The sequence below is a fragment of the Diorhabda sublineata genome, chromosome X, assembly GCF_026230105.1.
Source record: "Diorhabda sublineata isolate icDioSubl1.1 chromosome X, icDioSubl1.1, whole genome shotgun sequence".
Taxonomy (NCBI): domain Eukaryota; kingdom Metazoa; phylum Arthropoda; class Insecta; order Coleoptera; family Chrysomelidae; genus Diorhabda; species Diorhabda sublineata.
In genome coordinates this window covers 10,182,520-10,205,330 of record NC_079485.1, presented here as the reverse complement: position 1 = coordinate 10,205,330, position 22,811 = coordinate 10,182,520, and the positions used below count along the sequence as shown (strand labels likewise).

Here is a 22,811-nt window from a genome sequence, read left to right as displayed (position 1 = left end):
AACTATTGATTTAAACTATCATATATTTGCGATAATGATAATATTGATTTAATAAATTACATTATAGAAATTTCCTTAGTTTTCTAGGTATTCTAAGGATGACAGTCTATTTTAGTTTTTTTTGTGTAGGCTAGATCACTTATTAATTAATTTTTTATGTAATGCATAAGTAACATAAATATTATCAACATGCCTAATATAATTGGCATTACGTCAATCAAGAAATAAGACGAGCCAACCAGATAAAATCTTCCTGTGCCATTTATTCTATAGTCATAAAACGCATGTAGAAAAACTGCCTGAAAATATGGCAGGTATTGTGACATAGGATAGTAGATTATTTAATTATGTCTAAGCGGATGTTAAAGATGTTAGAGATAATTAGTGGCATAGTAAGGACGTGAGTGAATTTTATATTATTAGTTTGAAATGGACATATTTGAGAAAGTCGACGAACCGAAGAGGAAAAGATAGAACATTCAAATAAATTAATTTGACGCAAATTCCTTGCGGTTTCATCTTATACGAAGTAATTTAATTAGTCGCCGTAAAAAATAATAAAATTTTATAGACATTAGATACATAGAAAAAGAGACAAGAACTAGATTTAATTTAACTTTAACGTTTTAAGACCTTTCAAATAACTAACTATAGCAATTCTTGTCTTCAAATACTCACACGGAACATAATCGCTCTAATTTCTGTTTATCATATTTTTCAAGATATTGTCGAAATTAAAAAGTGAACGTTTATGAAGAAGAGCAAAATATCAATTGCTTAACAAGTTTCAAATGTTATTCTCAATTGTCTGGATAGTACTGATGACAATATGAGATAGATTGCTCAATAGTGAATCAGCTCTGTTATCATGCATCACACCTTGGTTTTGTATTGTATTTTCGCCTTCCAGGAAAATGTTCGAATCTTCACTTTTCATTGCACTCTTTCCATATACATATTATATTTGTCATATTACATGTTTGGTTAATATTTATGTAGCATGTGAAAATGATAGGTGGACAGTACTTTCTATTTTTCTATTACTACAAACAAGAAAATTGAAAAATTGTTATCAACATTCCTGTGCTAACAATTTTGTAATGAACTTTGCACCCAATTTTATTGTGGTTCGTTTAATCACCAATATTGCTAGTTTCCGAGAATCCAAGTGTTAAAAGTTTAAATATGGATTGTGATTTTCGCAACACTTTTCATGTGTTCACAAATTCTAATTGAAAATTGGAAATTTCACGTTTTTTGGCACAAGGATATCTAATCTGGACTGAAATTCAGCGTAGCTGATAAATGGCGATAGTTACATTTGCTTGTATATTACACATATATTCAAGTAATTATTTTTTTTTGCTGAACCAAAATAACAATACAAAAAATTACTGTTGTTTGTTTCATGTAAATAGATCCCTTATCAAGTTACAACAAACAGATCACTAAATCCTAATTTGTTTAAAAATTTGTAATAATAACAAAGTGATAAATAAAAATAATAAACTTCAGTATAAGTATATAGTGAGAGGTAGATCCTTTGAAACTTTTTGTAGGAATAAAAAAAGTCCTTCATACTATTCATTATTAATAAAAGTCAGTGTTACATTAGGTATTTTTACAATGATTTGCGTGATATAAATTGTGTTTTTGCTCAATAAAATGGAACAACAAAATGTGGTTGAAGATATTCATATTTATAACAAAATCCAACGAAAACCGATTACAAAATTTTCACAACGATCTAGGTGAGACGGGATTGAATTTTAATATTTAAAAAATTTCCAAATTCCAATAACAAACTAAAATGAAAAATGTCAATTTATGTTTTTGTCATAACAGCAAGATTTTCATTATAGTATTGATTTTAACAACCAGACCAATTCAATATTTGAATTTAGTAGTTTTAATTGTAATAAAAAGGCTATATTCATTACAAACGGCTGGTGTGGTTTCAGTGCAAAATTGTCGTTACCAGTATTATAAGGCAGATATGTTCAGTGTAAGCCAAGTTTAAGAAATAGGCATTTGCATCTAATCATTTAAATAGGTGGATAGTTTGTCGACACAAAACCAGCCCTAGGCCCTTACTCTCAGTAGAATATCGCGGAACTAGAATTTTGCACTGGAGCACAAAATCTGTAATTAAGCAGACTGGAGTAATGTTTTGCTCTCAGATGAATCCAGGTTTTGTTTGTGGATGAATGTGGAGATGGCAAGGAGAACGAGATACCAATTGCAATATTGTTCAAAGAATAAGTTAAGTGTAGACTCGGTTATGGTTTGGACTGCTATAGACTGTGACGGTCGTATTGTTGTTGATGGAGATTCTATGAGAAAGGAACATAAAAACCAGTTTCGATATAGGTGGTCACGTATTAAGGTTATTATAAAGGCCGAGGAGAAAATAATAGGTACTAGTAACAAATAACATAAATATAATTTTGTTATAACCACGTTTCTTCCTCTTCAAATTTATAGTGGATGTAATAGTGATATTTCCAAAAATATTTCTTTTTTTGAAATAGTTGTGGAAATAATTTTTTTCACCCTATGGTATTTTTTATACTAAAATATTCAGATATTGAATGTTCTCAATGAATCACTGTATATAACTTCTCTTGTAACATTTTTTTTTTTGATTGCAGTAAAAACTAGTTTTTGAACCGACTAGCTTTAAATTGAATTAAGGCATAATTTTCACGTTATGCTTCTCTGTCGTCATTGTGTCAAATTTAATGAGGATTATCTTCACAGTGTCACTATGCTATAGGCAATTTTTCATCACATTTTAATTAACTGTCAAAACTCAGTTTATTTTATTAAATTCACATCGCATGATCAAGCATACGTCCAAACTAGTATTAGCATAGAAAATTATATATTACCTATTCCATTGATGTTTAGATTTAAAAATAATGACACCTACAAATAGTGAGAATATACAGAGAGGGACTTGGAAACTATTAATATGAATATGAAATAAAGTTATTAAACATACATTTAATGACAAACTATGGATAAGAGATAAACATTGATTTATAATCTGATAGTTTCCTGAGATTTCTGATGTTTTTTTCCAGAATTTACTATTATACGGGTCGGCGTTTCATGTCCTTTATGACTTATACTAATATTATATTTAATAAAATAATTTGATAATTGTTGGAAAAGTCCTTATACATATGGTAAGGAAAAATATTTTATGCTTTAATGTTACGTTTCTGTTTTGTTTTTAAATTGATTGTGGTATCTGTTTATCCTTTCTTTGAATATGTTGTTTATCATTTTTGCGGATAATTATTTTCTTTCGATGCAGTTTTGCTTTTTGGATAGCTAAGCATCTAAATTAAGGATCTGATGGTTGGATAGATCTATCAGCCAAACTTATTATCACTGATCTTTTTTGTGACATAAGATGACACGAAATGAAGTTTAAATATCTTGAGGACCAAGTTAATTTCGTATACCATTCTGTTTTTATGTTATTGTTAATTTTATATAATGTGAAGTCAAGAAAATTGATTTTATTATTTATTTCGAAGTTTTTTATGATAAGAATTGAATTTTTTATTTATGTTTTTAATTTGATTCTTTGGTACGGAAGAATCAGTTATTTGTATTTTTCATTTTCATATTTGAAATATGTTGTTGTAAGTGTAAGTTCTGTAGCTTTTATAAATTCGTTTTGAGATATTTCTGTATATTCTTTAATTTTGTCCCATTTTTTCATTAATATTTTTTTCATAATGGCAATAGGATTTGTATATAAAGAACCACATCTAACGAAATAAATACATATTCATTAGGAATTTTGATACTTTCAATTTTTTCTTAGAAATCTCATCTGTTTTTGATATAGTATTTGTTTTGGTGTAAAATTTTTTCCAAATAATTAGATAATGGGGTAAGAGGAGTTTTAATACCTGAAACAATCGGTCTAAGGGGAATGTCAGGCTTATGCAGCTTTGGTAAATCATTTATTTTAGAGGGTAAGGCATTGTGAATTTTCAATTTTCTTGCATCTGATGGCGAAATGAAAAGTTGTTCCTCCTAAGATCGAATTAGATTATTATTTTGTTTTTGATAAGAATTAGTAGGGTCTTGTTTAATTTTCTTTCAAGTTGTCTCATCGTTTTGGAATCATTTTATTATTATAATCTTCTGGTTTCATAACAACAGTTCTATTAGATTTATCTGCCTTCAAAATTTTGAGATCTCTAAAGGTCATCAATACTATAAAAAAATAAAACTGCATTAACGAACCATGAAATATCAAAAAAACATAAATTCAATTTTGAAGATTCAAAAACTCTTGGAAGGGAATCTAATACACGAAAAAGAAAATTTTTAGAAATGGTTCACATTCATAAGAAAGCAAATGCTATAACGAGCGTTTTCTTATTGGGAACGTGGCAATGAAACGCCAAAGTAGACTTTGCTATATTTTCCGAGCTTTCGAATACTTATGTGTTCTTGTTATCTGTGACTAAAATTATGGTCAAGTTTATTATAAGAAATATGTATAAACGTATAACAATAATAAAATTTCACTTTCAATAAATAATTGAGATTTGAGGTGGCTTTAGGCTTTAAGTTGTATAAATTTATAAATTCTTGTAAAAATTTTAAATTCATAGGATAATAAATATATATATATATATATATATATATATATATATATATATTTATATATATATATATATATATATATATATAAATATATATATATATATATATATATATATATATATATATATATATATATATATATATTGTTGGAATTTTAAAAATTCGAGGCGTTTCGTTTCGGCTCCCACTTTGGAGCCATTATCAAGAGAAGGTTGGTGAGGGTGGTTATTTGTTCATTTGTGATACGAACAATTACCAAAAAATTAAATCAGATAAAACCAAAATATTTCAAAACAAAATTAATACATTTATAATATACCAATGCATCCAATAGTGTCGTATACCCAGTCACCTTTCCAAATACCTTGCCAACAGTTTATTAAAAATAACCAAAATTCTTTTAAATAAAAGATTCATTTATGCTCAAGCAGTTTTTGGATACATTGGTACATATTCCTGACAATTACAAAATCATATCTCTAGACGTTGTCTCAATGTACACAAATGATCTGATAACACACGTATTGATGGGATATCAAACAACATACATCATTCAGTTATGATGAATTTTTAGAAGGGTAGAAACTGGATATTGATGTAGTGTTTTTCAAAAGATACGTTGACGACTGTTTAGCGGTAATTCCTAGTAACAAATGCAATACATTTCTTGATAACTAATAAATTTGGTATATATATAGCACTCCCCTATACAAACCAACTGTTAGAAAAACTATTTTAACGAAACATAACATCGATATAAGTCATAGACCACACAACACATTATCACCTATATTCATTACACTAAAAACCAAAACTAAAGACACTAAGAAATTTTATTTTAAAAAATCAAAAATCTTAGCTCAAGACACGAACTACCAAAAAGTATTAATCAAAGAAATAATATACATAAAACAAGATAAATATTCTGTGAATGATAGACAAGATATAAAAAACCGCAGCCAAATTTACCATAAATTGAATAATTAGTTTATTATGGTAAAATATCGTCTTATTGAGATATCGAGGTAAATTCATTAATTCTAATACTATGTTTCCAATAATTTTCAAGATATCTACTAATATATTAATTATTCTTTTGAAAATGCTAAGGAAGGAGTGACACGTAAAGTTATAAATATCTTACATAAAAATGTGATACTTGATGTGAAGTTTGATTATTTTATCCAAACAACCTACGAGCCCAAGAAATTAGATATATATATATAATAATTTCTTAAACAAGTGAAAATATTGAAGCCATTCAAAAAATACCTCCAGTTTCATATACATATATATTTGTTTTATAGTATTCATTTCATCACATACAACAGCGGAATAGTTGGCTAACATCTCGGAAATGTGAGTGTGAAATTCGTTATAAGTTGGTCAATAATGACATTGACGTGAATCATAAACATTTCAAGTTATAATGTATAGAGTATAGAAAGATGTTTTTTACTTTTAAAATGTTCTATGGAAAATAAACTTATTTTTGCGAAATTACATTTTCATTGTATGTGATAATACAGCATGAAAATTTTTGTGGCTAAATGGACATTTTTTCACCTCTAAAAACAACATGAATAGTTGTCATATTATTTTATAAAGTGAATCTGTATTGTGAACCTTTCTATCCACTCCGCATCCCTAGGTCATCCTGTATAAATGAAGGAAACACATTTATATAGTATGCTTTCTCTTATTGTCGATCACCTAGACCTCACCTCTGGAATCTTACCCAATGTAGAACAATATAACATCCGTTTTATCTTTTCAATATAATTTCCGATAGGCAGACGATTTGATACTGCTCTCATAGCTGATAGGAACTTTTTGTTGTCAATTTTAGTTTACAAAGAAGAAGCCATTGTTAATTTGAATCATTCATTCATAATTTATACATATAATTTATGAAATATTATGATACATTTTGCTTGAACTAGTTGTCTTTTTAATGTGATGCACAACAAACTATGTTTCATTGCCTGACAGGAGGAAAATATGCAATTCCGATAATTCCTTTCCATATCACAACATTAAGCTTTTAAAACAAACTAAATTTTTTTACATGGTTCATTAATTCAATTAAGAATTTCTGATAGAAATTCATTGTATTCTGCATCCTTTTTAAATATTTTCTCTAATGTGTACACATACCCATGAAGCAAATAGGTGCAGAAAGTATTTAGATTAATATGCCTATATGTTGATATAACCATTTCTAATTATCGACAAGCATCTTTATACCTGTCAATAATGTCAATATTTATTCAAAAATAATATAAATATTCGAGAAACTTAAATCACTTACCTTCATATAATAATTTAATGTTTGGTTTCCAAATATTTTTGACCTAAAAATACTTCCAAAATTTATATTTACTCCATCTGTTTGATAATATTAATAACTTCTAACAAATTTCGTTAAGCCATGTGTCTATGAATCAAAACTTCTGTTGGAAGGTTGGGAGTTTTTAAATCACTTTTAGATACTACTGACGAAATATGAAATACATATATTGATAATGGAGAAAATAAGAGCAGTTGTCAAACATTTCTTAAATGTGATAATATTGTCAATTGTATAGATAATACAAACAACTTATTCCAACGTAATTTCATCGTTTCATATTTTACAGTTATCAAAATAAAAGAGATGAAAATTGCTACAATCAATAGCTCTATCAATGTTTAACGTTGTATCTTCATGCATAAGTTAAAAATTTTGGAAACTGATAATTTTTATGCTAGAAAGAGTGTCTGGTAACATATTAAAACTAAATACAAATATACGAGTCCATAAAGTCCATAAAAATAACGCTGTTCAACTTCAATAGTTACTTTATGTAATATTAACATGCAGATATCTTTTTATTACATAAAATACATTATAAATTACTTAGACTTTATACATATAAGGAACAGTATATATTTATTGTCTTAAAATAGATAAAAATTTTTAGTAAAAATATACTCCACGTTATTAAAAAGAAACTTTTACTCACTGATATACTATCTTCTATCCCTGATGCCATAGGTATTTAGATCAACAATGATGGACTTATAGTCGAATATTTACCTTTTGGCTATATATTTTAAGATCTTTTTGCTCTATCTATATTAGTATTCACTTTGAAAAAAATATATATCAAAGGGGTATTTATTCGTTTGAAAACGTACGTTTTGTCTCTGTTTCGTTACTTGCACTTTTCCATTAATTACTTTAATGTCAAACAATCTGAAAATAAACTTTCATTCCCTAAAACGCTCTTCCAAATTGTTTTATTATAGGACGTAAATTATCTGGAAGTATGGTTTACTTGCTCGTGTAAGCCGCTCTGTAGTATTTAATACTTTAGAGCGACGAAACGTTGGATCTACTACTCAGTATTCTCAAATTCATTTCATTTATGTATTTGGGATCTGTTACCACAAAATGGTTGTCAGTCAAAACAATCTGATGGAGTTTTAGGTATTAAATAGATCGATTCATCTTAGAAATATTGCTTGAAGTTAATAATGAATTCAGTGAAAATGTCTCATGAACTTCGTGTCTCAGAATCGAAATGTTCTTTTTCCTCTGTCGATAACAATGGAATGAATATTCATCTAGCAATAACTTTTGTAAAAAACGTTCCAAAAATGTCAAGTAATACGTATGGACAGGTCTTTCCAAAAACGTTTAGAATAATTTCGATTGTTGATTGTCTATCACGTACAATATTTCCTATTTAAACATTTTTTGTTTTTGGTTTTAATAATGGCGCCATTGTTTACTTATTTAAAGCGAAGTTAATTAAATTTACAACAATCCGCTGACCCAGTTTTAGACAAACGTATCATATTATTTCGCAATATATAAGCACGTTAAATGACAGATTCCTTGTAGATACTAAGTCAAATTTGTTTTTGAGGTAGGTGCGAAGATAATTTTTATAAAATTGCATACTAAATAAATTTGGAATAAGATCGAGAAAGCGAAGATCAAAGTTTTCCATGAATATTTCCTGCCCCGAAAACCACTAATGCAGAAAAAAAAATATGAACCATTATACAAGTAACGTCAACTAGATTCTAGATATTATTTTTATCGACATATTTTTTAGGTAAAACATGTAACTCCTTTCATTAATATTCTCAGTCATTATTGAAAATAAATAATTAAATTGTGGACTAACCACTGTATACATTTGAAGAAAGGTCTCATCAAATAGACTGAAATGAAACTCATTACCATGATTCATGAATCTACTGCTCTGTTAGCAATGATAGTCAACATCTTTATGAGTACATATAATTATTATTAAAATAATATTAAAATAAAAATTTTTAGTAAGTAAAAAACTCATGTCTGATTACTGCCACTGCAATAGTCCATTCAAAATTCACTGAGTTGGCTTGAAAAATTACTATATTATTCAATAAGATTTATTCACTTTAATCCATATAAAAGGTGGATAGAAGAAAAAAATCAAACAAAACAATGTTATTAAGAGTGATATTTACAATTACCATAATTACTACCTGAAGAATTCATTTCAGATACGATCACCGATTTGTTTCAATATATAATTCTTCACTTTCCTCTATTTAGGCGTCCTCTATATTTTCTTGTTAGTTAATTGCTTTACTTTAGTTAATTTGAAGTCATTACAACCTGCTATTTCGTTCCTTATTAGTGTTCATATTTTCTCAATGGGGTTAAGCTCCAGATAATATGACAGTAAACGCATTGTTACAATATTATGTCTCGCTCGAAGCATACAAACAATATAAATATGTTTTATTCGGTTATTACGTTTCAATTTCTGCATATAATTCAGCTCTCAAGACATTCGATACAATACAATAATACAAGAAAATACTCCGTTCCGTTAGCTGTTGCTTCATGGCTGCTCCTCTTCATAAATAATTTGGAATAGGACTGTAGATACACTGTGGTAGGAGGCATTATCTTTTACTAAAACGCATTTTTTTTCGGAGCATAAGGGAATTGGTTTTTTAACCCTTAAATTTTTAAAGCTCAATTCCTTGTGATGATCATCGATGTAATAGTTATTTACTCGCGTAATTTGCAATAATTAAGCTTGTTGAACAATATCGCTCTTATCATAACGTGTTTACTTATAACGTTTTTTCTGATTCCGGGCTTTTATAATATTCAATAGAATCGATGATGCGATTTGGAAAATATAAAGAACATCAACGAAAAAGTGCCACTTACTTATGAACTACATCTTCAATGTTGAGATCTTGAATGACCGATCGCAAAAATGTCGATATCAAGAAGTACACTATGCTTTTGGCTTGGCTGAAGAGACGGTCAGCAAGATATAATGCAAAAAAATCGAAGATTTTGACAATGAAGAATGTAGAAAGATTTACAAAAGAGGCTGAAGACGAAGTATTTCTATTTGCATTTTAATTTAATTTACGATACTATTCCTTAGGTCGCAATGATAATAATATTTGCGGGAGCGTACTGGAAGGCTGAACTGACATTCTTACGAGAAGGAGACGTATTTGATGAAGGCACCTTTTTTAAAATTACAATTCCGGAAAGCAAAAGACACGTTATTCGTTAATTTGTGGTCACTGCTGGAAATATTGCTGGTATCAATCTTGTTGATCTCCTCAAAAATTCGAAAATTACAAAGATTGCTCGGTACCTGGGTCTACCTAATGTTAAAGGATACACAGGACATTGTTTCACCGTCTCTTATGGCAGACACAGGAGCAGACATAAAGCAACACGGAGGATGGAACTCCAACAGTGTAGCCGAAGGCTATGTTGAGAGTTCATTAGAAAATAAGAAGAGAATTTCAGAAAATAGTCTGGGTCAAGCCCCTGACATACATGTAGATATCACAGCTTCAAATGAAATTAATATTAGATAAGAAGTTCAAGAGAATATTCATTCAGAAAATGGGCTTACTTTAAATAACTGTGTCTCTAATAATGTTGTAAATGTTATAAATCTTAAAATACGAGTACTATTGAATTAAAATAATGAGTTATAATACATTCGGAAACAGTGTGAAGTAATAAATCAATCCCTCTCCTGGCCACCATAGCCGTAGTCACATGTAAGAACAATTTATTATTTTATTTTATCATACCTTAGTAAATGAATCCAACATTTATTTTCTAAGAAATTTATTACATCAAGTTCAAATTTCCAACTATGTTTACTTATCGGCCGAAACAATTCCTTTGGGGTATTTTAAGAAAGGAATAATGTTGACAGGTAAATATTTCACACCCTTTGTAGTATATACCTATACCAGACAGGTTAATTTGAAAACGATTTGTAAAATGTTTTCTGAGAAAAATGATCATTAGGTAAATTTTGCAAGAGATTAAAATATGAAGTATACTTAAATGATTATTGACAAGTTTCAGTTTAAGAAAAAGTCCTATAAAAGAAAATTACCAATACACAACTGCATTTCTAGCGCAGTGTTTGTCACATAAAAGTTTACAAAATTTAGTGAGTATTCAATATGTCGACCTTTGAAAACTATACTCCAATACATAAAGTGAAGACGCATGCACTCTCTGTTAACGAGAAAGCCATGGCTTTAAATGTATATGGTGTATTAAAATATCAGTACCATTCAGTGAGTGTGGATGATCTAACAATTAGACAACATTATTGATCAAACTGTAGAACCTTTCATGATTAATTTAAACAATTCATCCATTAGTTCTTCGGAATAAAATACATATATTGCAAATATACCATAATTAATAAATTCTCTTTTAAAATTACAGTTATGTAAAGTTTTTACATAACTACTTTTCTTAACTGATATAAAGGTTATGAATAGATATGAATTAGATAAATATGTACATAGTACATTAAATACGAATCCTGATGTATATCCAGCATGTATTTCTTCACCTTTTTGAGTAGCTATATCTAGTTTTACTAATTACTCAAAATCATCAGCTACTTCTTTGGGGCTCGAAGATTCCTTTGTAGAATTTTTTGGTTACTCGGAGGTATCATTGATACTTTTCTCAATAACTATAGACTATTTTATAAGAAACTGAATTTAAATGTCAGGGGGCGTTACCTCTCTACAGTTATACTTTTTGTTTGAGTCACTGTTTCTGAATATTTCCAAGTGAATGTAGAATAATTGAAACTTTTAATACAATGAACTATCGAAAGCTATTTAGCATAACAGTATAAAGACTTATTCTATTCGATGCATTGCATGAAATGATCGACATTATTTCTTTCTTCATATGGGATAAAAATCAGTATGGTGCCTGATGTACAATGGAACACGAGGCAAGTGACAAGAAAATCGATGACACGTGTTAGGATTACTAATAGTAACAACACAGACCATGTCTTAGATAAATAAATTCTTAATAGAGTTGTCAATGCTAGATATTTTTAGTTGGTTATCCATAAATTTCGCTTTTCCACTCAAATCAGCTTTTATGTCATTATCTAAACTGCGAAATATTCTGCGAAAAGAATACGTGGAAATTTAAAGCACTATTGTGAATAACGGGAAGCTTATTTCAGATTCAGGGTGAAAATTCAATTCAATTGAATGAATTTTAATCTAATTTTTCAAACCAATTCTTACTCCAACATTGAAAGTAATATGATAAATGGACGAAAAAGAAAAAAAATTGAACAGAGAAACAATGAGTACCAGAAGAACTTTGAACGTCCTGGATATAATTTCAATGTGAATAAAATACTTTATAAAACACTAATACAGTAGTTAATAATTATTTAAATTTAAAAAGAAGCGTTTTTAAAACACAAACCGTCACTGACATTCCATTTTTATTTCAAATTATTATCTCTAGGTTCGAAGTCTGCTCCACTGATTTCAACAGATTTCAGGAAAAATCAATTATGTTCTCTTCATGTTAAGCAATCATGTCCCAAATAAATTTGTATCAGAATCAAATGTATAATATGAATAATTATTATATATGAAATCTTCAAATACTAACTCTACTGGATGACAAGGAAATGAATATTGATGTGACAATTAAAAATTAGCAATATTCTCAGCATTACATTTTACCTGGTAGTGATTTCAGTTTGTTACGAACAAGTCCTCATCCTTTATATGATATAAATTGGAGAACTCACTTCACAAATGAAATATCTATCCTCTACAATGGTGGCAAAAGATCCGTAATGCATTATAGAACATAGCCAAACAAAAGCAGCTTAGAAAATGATAATAGATTCAAAGAAATAACTAAATGTTGATTTTTCATGTAGAGCTAAATGCTATATATCATGAAACAATTGGTACATTAAGTTATATCATCATACCTTAAAACCTAGAATCAATAGACTAGATTTGAACTACTATAATAATACTGTGGAGCAATAATTATCCCGTCTTTTTACAATGCTTATCTCAATCTATCACCATACGTAATTACTAAATGTTAGTATGTAGCTAAAAATGCATCGAAGTGCCATCCTGTATGTAGTTTAATATTTACCGTTGATTTAAAATATTCAACGTAATGTCATTGAAGATTGGAGAACAGATGCAGTTGACGAACTTGATGTAAACAATATTAAAATCTTAAACGGGTTCTTGATATTCAACACCGTAGTTATGTTACTATAGACCTCTCAGTCTACTTGCTTTTGAAAATGTATGTGTAAACGATCTCTCTAATTGTTAAATGGAAAAATAGAAACCAGAATCGTCACCTTCAATAACAATAGAGAGCAGCATACTTTTTTCTAATTTCATCCATTCGCCGTAATATAATATCTTATCAACCTCAGAATATTGGAAGATTTTGAAATTTCCATTTTCGAAGATTCAATTAACAAAAATCAAAAATAATAAAAACAACTGTTTTAGTACAAACACTATATAGTTGGAGAAATAAAGCACAAAAAGGGCAAAATCTAGTAATTTGTGAGCATTGAGACGAATCAAGATGCAAATCAAAAAGTCTAATAAGAAATAAGAAATTTATATATATATATATATATATATATATATATATATATATATATATAAATATATATATAGTGCTTGTCAATAGTCCTCTCCCCCCTTATTTTTTATTGTTATACTTAGTCAGATGAAATTTGTAGCGTCTAGTGCTAACGTCAGGTTCCTGGCAATATATCATCAAGTTTTTAAACTCTTCTCAGACTCGATAAAATGTGTGAGGGGAAATTGCCCTACATTTTTCAATAATTTGTAAATTTAACACGTCAATACTGCCAGGATCTGTAGCGTAAACTTCAGATTAAACCTTTTCACACACAATTAAATTTAAAGGACCTGTTACCGAGCTGGCTATTCTATTGGACCGCGTCGTCCAATCCATCCACAAGGATATTCCTCATCTTATCTTACTGCAAAGTAATCATGTGCAGAAGCACCATGTTATTGCAACGTTATTTCCAAATTAGCAAATCCTTCTGAATTATCTTAAAAAATTTGAGGAATTAACGGGGCAATTGCGTTTACTAAGATCTCGAGATATCCTTCTGTTGTTAAGTAAGAGTTCAAACAAGCGGCCCGACTATGTGATATGATACCTCACATTTAGAGTATTAACATTTCTGTTAAGGAAGAAAGTATTTTCATAAATAAAAAAATTGTCTGGCTGTTGGAGAATTTTAGGGGATATATTTTCAAAGAATTACAGCCTTCGGCTGGGGTTGTCATCTGAAAGTTGCTGCACCATTTTTAATTTTTATGGTTGAAATTTGTTTTTGGTCAACATCCTGTGTACTGTCCTATTACTGACTTTGCAGATAGACGCTACTTGGGATGTGGAAGAAGAATGGTTTACTACAATTTCTGCAACTATATCAATTTGTTTATACATACCATTATTTGGTGGACCCGATTATTATTAAAAATTCCTTACATCGCCGAAAACCACTTCCACTTCCACCAATAATTAAGTTACCTGTTATTTTGTCAGCTAAAGCACGTACCATTTTGTTTATGTAGATACTCGTTAAACGCTAACTAAACTAAAAATTGAATATTTGAAGGTTGTTGAAAACGAATATCACAACGGCGATGACCTACGAGGTACCTGGTTCCTGAGGTGGCTGCTTCATACGCCGTCCCCTGCAGCCCCGTGGAAATTCGTTATGAAATTGGCCAAATATATACATTCTGGCGGTTTTCGAAGTCACTGAACACGAATATTACAACTTTACTGTGAGGATCTGCGAGGCACTGATATCATTTAATTTTTATTTTGATACCACGGCTTTTGTTAATTACTTCTGGAATTCCTTCAATACGAACGAAGGCCTTAATATAGTAAAGGAAAGAAATTGGATGAGCATGATGATTCAGAATGAAGAAAGAAACTGTATTGTTGGTATTATAACTAAATAAAGAGTCACTTAAAATCTGAACTGTTAGGTGACTAATAATATCCTACTACTATAATCAATTGTTAAAATAGTATTGGATCCATAGGTCAGCTCTCCTGGCCCAGATTTTATGCATCTGGTAATTTCTTGATATCCTTAGAAGACTTCTGCAATGTAAGCAACAGCTCTGTTTCAAAAATTATAAAAAAATTGTCTTATGCTATCTCCCCTTAGTGCTAAGTTCTAAGTTTTTATTTGAAGGCAAAATTTCCAGGGGTCTTTGGAAGTATTGATTGTACTCATGTTGGCATCTTATAACCAGGTACCTATCGACACATCTCATTTTTTTGTTATTTTTAAACAATATTCAGTATGAAATTGTTTTAAGTGCTGCCTCCTTCTCAATTAACTTTTATTAAAATTTAGCCCTCGTAGGTGAACCCTACACAGAGAATTTTAGGTATGGGAAAGGGTACTTTTCATTGAATATCTACACCGTATCATCTACAAATCTCAAAAGTCTGGACATAGTTTAACGTTGGCCTGGATCTGCTCATGATCAACCTATATTAGTCACTTCAAATCTGAAAAATAAATTTAAGAATAACGAATTTGGTAATTGCCTTTTAGTTGGAGATACTAGTTAAACCAATACAAGATACCTCATAACACCCTTGATTAATACACATATTGAATGAGGAATTTTATAAGTTAGTGTGCAGGATTCAAAATCCTGTGGAAACACAGTATAGGGTTTGGAAAAGAAGATTTCCGTTCTTGCACTGAAAATAAGAAGTTGAAAACTGCTATGGCCATTATAATAATAACAGCTACTCTGCTTTTGCATTGGTAAAAAAAATGAAGTTTCCCCGATGGATCCATATTTAAATCAAAATGAAATTGATTTCTTTTATAATCGGAAGTAAATCCACACACGGAAGCATTTTATCAATGCTAGGGCGCAAATCCTAGCAGGATTGTTTTAGAACAATCAATTAGAATTAATATTTATAGTAAAATATCTAATATTAGAATTATTAAAGATATTCTATATAGTTTTATTCACATTTTTCAGATATATAGAATATATACAGAATGAAACAATTCCAATAATTATTAGACATATCTTCAAATTTGGTTGCAGCCGATGATACCGGTCGTCTTTGAGCAGACCAATCTTTCTCTGAAAAATCAAATATATTTGTTTAAGGTGAGGAACATACTAATACAAAGCCATTTCATACATATATTTTCATGTACTAATGATTTTCTTTTTCATCTCTGGCAGAATAAGAAGCGTATGAATGGCGAGACTTCTTGATTATTGCTTTCAGATTTTCATCGGTGCTTAGGCTAACTGCGGGATGTAAAGGTGTCTGTAGCATTCTTCAGTTGATATCAGGCCAATCTGTTTCTATTGTTAAATAGATTGTCGAGTTTTTCCTGTTCTCAAGTTACTACCATACATGACATTTCACCTATTAAATAAAAATTGAAAAATATATCTGTTTAAAAAAAGTGTTCATTTAATAATAAATATATGATTACTATAGAGTAGTATTATTGATATTACAGTATAGTGTTAATTATTAATAGAATATTCAGAATTAGACTCTAACTTGAACATGATCAGAATCAAAAGGGTTCTTCAATCATGGAAATTGTTTGAACTAATTCTTTTTGTTTCCAAGCCTTTTTGTTTAGATTTCCAAGTTGTTTCCTCAGTTCTTTCGATACTTCGCTTCTTAGTATTTTTCATTTCTTTAGAATAATATCGCTCACAAGAAACCAGTAAATATTATCAAAGCTACACAGACCGGAAACAAAATATATATTGCAGAAAACAATATCTACATTCAGATGCCAATCCTCAATTTGCTGCAAATAGGCTATCTTCCAGTTAACAGAGATCTTTTAAATTATGAGAAAACTATCTCACAATTCAACAAAAGATAAAAGTTATGCTGTTGTCGATAAACCAAATTTTAAATAATAACACAGAGTTAAGACTTATCTTACAGTTAAATTGTAATTGATAAACGGGTCTTCAGTCATTTAATCATATTCAGAAAAATATGTTGTTGGTATCGTGGTATTTACGGAATTTCAAATAACAATATTTCATATAAACACAAACCATAGAAATAATCCTAATCTAAATAACTTTTCCTTGGAATGGAAACTAGAATAGATGCAATTTCTATTAAGATATAAGCATGTAGTGAATATGAATGAATTTGTATAAAGAATTCCTCTTATTCATTGAAAACTACTTAATGAAAAAGTTAAGTAATATCTTATTAATGTATTCACAGGCATTTTAACATTAATGAAACAATAATTTTGATATACGCATCTGGTATACAAATATGAGGAAAAACTTCAATTAGGGGTGATAAATTCTCACATCGCTAAAGTGTTGTAGTGGTGACTTTAAATATTTGAAATTAAATCATATACTGTCTGGAAAAACGATAATCACGAAATCTTGGATTATGCCAAAGATCACTTGAATTTAAGTAGTTGTAACGTATGATATACCTCAAAGTGATTTTCTAATTAGTAGTCTATCCCAGGAGGATATTACTTTATAAGACATTTATTAAATAAATTGCTAAATTGCCAGACTTCTACTGATTTATTTGTACAAAGTAAAAAGCCTAATTATTCAGGTCGAATTTGGTTAATAAACTAACAAAAATTGATTTGTAAATATATATAAGTTAAATTTAAAAAACAAACAAAAGGAAACTGATTAACCTAAATTAAATAATTCAAGTAAAATAATTTACTTAATAAAATAAAAATGGCTCGTAGCCTAAATACATTTGATTTTAAACTGACTACAGAACAAAAAGATAGTAAATAAACCAAGGTAATAAAAGAAGATTCGTTTCCAGATGTGTTAGTAATTTACGAAAGTATACGAATTGTAGGGATTAGGAAAGAAGTTTTATGAGAAATAACTGACATTTGTAGAAAAGGAGTATTTCGTAAGAAAATTTTGTTTTTGAATTTTTGCGATCATACATAAATGGGCACAATGAAGCCGTTTAAAGAAAAGTAACATAAAACCAGCTTAAAACGTCCAGCTCTGGTTAGACCTATTTGTCTATATAAAAATTAAGTTCATCTCCTCTTTCGCACAACCTCTCTATTTCGAGCCAGTTTTTATGGTTTTGAAGCTACTGTTTTCGCAATTAGAGCTGAACGTGCATTCCATTACAAAATACAATTTTTGTAATGGAATAGCGCTTGGAATAATTAGAATTTTTCAATTTGATGTTTTCAAGAATAAATATATTTCCAGTATATTTCTATAAATTTCATCTTAGCACCAAAGGCGCTTTTTCTTATGAATCACAGAAAAATGACAAAATTTTACCAAACTACATACAGAGTTAAAGAGTTTAATTCAATGTATAATATTTGGAAAGTCAAATTATTCTAGTACATTAAATATACGTGTTCTAAACTAACAATTTTGAATCATTAAACTCGAATGCCGACCGGTATACTTGGTACACCCACAAACTTTGTTTCTGTCATCTGTTCTAGGACAAGTAGAATATCTCTGGTTTTCAATCTTGGAGTAGGTTTTAAGGTTATATCTTTAACTATTGATCTTGATTGACATGATAAACGTGTCCTAAAGATAAATTTCTTTAATTTATTATTTCTTAGACCTTTTGATATATTAATGCATCTAAATGTTCTTGATTTTAGGCCTGTTCTGTTTCAAAGTTAGTTTTTTTTGATAATTTTAAAAAGAAAGATAAATTTTGAGTCTTTATCAAAATATGATATTAACACTGACAATTTGCTTATTTTTATTGATTTATATATCACCTTCATCGTGAATATCAAAATAAGGATAAAATCAACTTAGAACTTTGTTCTAATAAGAAAAATTTTTCCTTGGTCCCTACATCTCAAATATATAGCAGTAATCAATTAAATTATTTGTAGTTTTATTAGAATTTATAAAATAGAGCTATAAATTTTACTTAAATTATTCGCTCTTATGAATGTGAACCATTTCTATAAATTTCCTTTTTCGTGTATTAGATTCCGTTTCAAGAATATTTGAATCTTTATAATTGAATTAACGTTTTTTGATACTTCATGGTTCGTTAATACAGTTCTATTTTTTTCCTATTGACGACCTCTTAGTCTATTTTCTTAAGATTGAGAGGTTTGCCCTATGTAGACAGCGTCACAATTAGTACAAGGCACTTGATATATAATATCACTTCTTTTGTTTTTTGGCGTATAAGATTATAATTTAGTGAAATATTTTATAAATGTATTATGTCATTTATGACTTATACTAATATCATATTTATTGAAATAATTCGATAATTGTTTGGAAAGTTTTTGTACACATGGTAAGGAAAAAGGTTTCTGTTTTGTCTTTAGATTGATTGTAGTATCTGTTTATCCTTATATATATCCGCTCTGTATTCATAAATTCCAATTAAATGTCGTCAAATCCCGAAGGTAACGCTTTTAATGATTTCTTACTTAGTCTTACTTATTCCTCGTTTAATTCCATTATAAAATGCAAGACCAGGCAGTCTAGGTTTACGTAGAAAATTATTCTGCAACCTTCTGTATTGTGTATTTTTTTTCAATGAATGTCACACTCATAATTCTTTCTTAAACATATTTTGCCAGGGTCTCATGGATATCCTATTTGATATTTGATTAACCTTGGCCTTTCTTCACAGGGTATTATTGATACCTAGTTTGTTTTAAATAATAGAAACATATCACAGACAGCGAACGGAAAATACAAATTTTTGTGGATTCGATTTACACAGAGAAAACTTATAGAATCATATTAAATACTAGCTGATTACTACTTGTATGGTTTCTTTTTAATCATATTATTGTATCAGATAGTTTCCGATTAATCTTCAGCCAATTCCTTTACTTCTCATTAATTCCACTAATCACTTGCCTACACTGTAATTTATTTCACTTATTATTCTTTCGTTCATGATTTTTTTCACATTTGGATAGTTATGTATCAATTTCTTTATAAATATTTCCGTTTTAATTGGTCCATTATTTGCTAGTAGGTAGATATATTTTTTTTATCATATATTCGTAGACTGATGACGTTTAGCATATATAGTTTAACTTTATATTATTTTATTCAATAGAAATATTTCATATAAAAATTCTGCTATTGATATCTTTTTGTAAGCATTGTGATATATTCCAATCCTCTTTGTTGTGTCATATACTATTTTTTATTTAAACACTTTTCTCCGTGTGATCATTGTAAGCGTGAATAAGTTTAATCGGATAAACAATTGTATCTGTAATGAAACGTAATGGCGTTCAAAGCTTTTGCTTCTGTGTATTGGACGCCAGGCGTCGATCTAGCGTCGGCGCGTCACAAACCATGATAATATTCAGTTTCTTACACCAAATGTTGTGGCTAAGGTGTGGCATAGTGTGTATAATGAAATACTATCAGAAATGAGTAAAAACTGCCCTAATTTGAGAAGTGAACTGCGTTTAAAGTTGGAAGGCTGTACGCCAGGAAATCATGATGACGATTTACAGACATTGCCTCAAACTTCTTCGTCATCTTCATCATCAGACGCCTCCCATTCGGTACATAACCACAACATTTATTTTTGGAATGGAAATGTTTACCTGTTATGTTTTGTTTGCAGGATACACGGACACACGTGGTGGTGGAGTTATACGACAATGAAAAAACCTATGTCGAGTCACTTAGGATACTTGTTACGGTAAGATTTCATAGTTTTATTATTTATTATATTATGAATTAACTGTGAATGTAATTTTTGGGATTATAAATACATTGTTATTGTAAATCTAAGGAATATTAAACATTTTTCTACATCTTGTGCTAGACCATATGAAATAAAAAAATGTTAATAATCAGAATATATTTAAAAAAAAAGAATTTTTGGGAATAAAAATCTCAATTGTTCATGATAAAGTACATCCCACATAGCTGCCAGCATTTTTATTGAAAATGCAGAAAGCAAATTAATTTAATACGGTGTGCTCATATTAAAAAAAAATGAAAATATAAATAATCGTTCTTCTAATATTATCATAGCATTAAAAATAGTTTTGAACTGATGTAAGCAAGTGCACATATTTGTTTAATCTAGAAAATAATGAATGATAATTTAAAATATCTCTGATTCTTCTGATAATATTTCTTAGGCATAGAAATATGAATATGATTATTCTCTTCCTAAACTAATTTTCATTTTATTTATGTTTTCATTGTCAATTTTCCACCTTCAATTTCTTCCATATATATTCCATATTTTTTTGTTTGGATTTTATTAGGTATTATTTCTAAGAAATTAATTAATCGATTTCATTTTATCTTTGATTGAATTTTAATCTTCGTTGATTTTCTAATAAAGTGTTAGTCCGCGACTCATATCAGTTTCTCAAAAAGGTGTTTTATGATCAATTGGCGAAATTTATTATCGAAATTTATAATCGAAAATATTATTTCCAGCCAAGAATAAAATATAAAATATAGGTATACATAAATATTGTGAGGTACAAGTAATGTCAATATCTGTACGGATTTTTCCACTGTCGTTTAACACCATGCTATTCTTTCTCTTGAAATCTGCTTGAGTTTTGGTTCAGAGCTGTTATCAACCCTGCATGTTTGTACAAGTTTATTCTAAATATATGTGGCCTCGAAGACAAAAAGACAAAAGACATTAAAAATTTTGGTATGTTATCCTTTTTGAGTAGTTTTCCCACGCAATAACACTGAAAAAATAAAGCACAGCAACTACACAATAAATCATTGAAAAATCTGTTAAGTATTAGATATTGTTTCCAAACCAATATTTATTTTATACCCGAAAACTACCATGAGATGGAACCAATCAATCTGCTAAGGCATTAATAAAATATATTGTGTTTTATATATTTAGATAGATAGAACTAGCGAGATACGGGAACTTGTTCGAGTGAACCCGAACGGTTAGTAGAGAGAGAAAAAACATCGGTATACTACTCCGTATCTCTTTCTACTCTATTCATATTGGATCACTATAATGTCGTAATGTAAATGTAAAGTTTAGAAAAGTAGTAAAGGCGAAAGAGGAAATTAACTAGTTTTGATTGTATTGGCGGGTTGACGGATATTAAATACAGAATGAGTTTCTAAAAATAAATTTTCAAATTTTGATGTTACTATTGATAAATCTGACTTGTTACTTAATGGATCGAATAAAAAAATGAAATAAATTTTTGCTATATAATATCAGCAATAACATGGTATAAAAATCATCTTGATTAAACTTCAATTCATGTCATCCTATCTCGTAAAAAACAATGATTATTATACTTGCTGATAGAGAGCCTGAATGTAGAAAAAGTGAGAAAAAAGAAGCGTGAGAACTATAATTAAAATGTAAAACACTTTTCGTTGACATATTTACAACAAATTTTTCAGAAGTTATCAAATAATTTTGGTGATTATGGGAGACATCTGAATATTTGGAAAAAATAATTTTGACAATTAGAAAAAAGAATATGGTAGGTGATTTATCAAATCAAATATCAGATTCGTTAATATCAGATAATAGTTCAAAAGAGACCGAAATTTAGATTACGTTAGCTTTATTTTGAAAACAAACAACATTTTATCTTTTGAAGGCTCAATTTTGATAGTTTTGCTTGTAAATTCTTATTACGATAACAATACAAAACAATAGACATTTTTTTAAATAGATTTTTTTTTTATTTTTAATTCCTCAAATGAGATTTTGAATAAGGAAGAGGAAACAATTT

The 22,811-nt window shown here is 28.9% G+C and overlaps 1 protein-coding gene across 1 annotated transcript in view; it reads left to right on the top strand.

The window, feature by feature from the left end:
* LOC130451390 (rho guanine nucleotide exchange factor 17) overlaps positions 1 to 22,811 on the top strand; it is a 59,940-nt gene that overhangs the window by 10,107 nt on the left and 27,022 nt on the right. The window contains exon 3 of the mRNA XM_056790369.1: positions 20,684 to 20,761. Within this exon, the coding sequence (XP_056646347.1) occupies positions 20,684 to 20,761 (78 nt within the window). The remainder of the gene's footprint in view (positions 1 to 20,683; positions 20,762 to 22,811) is intronic.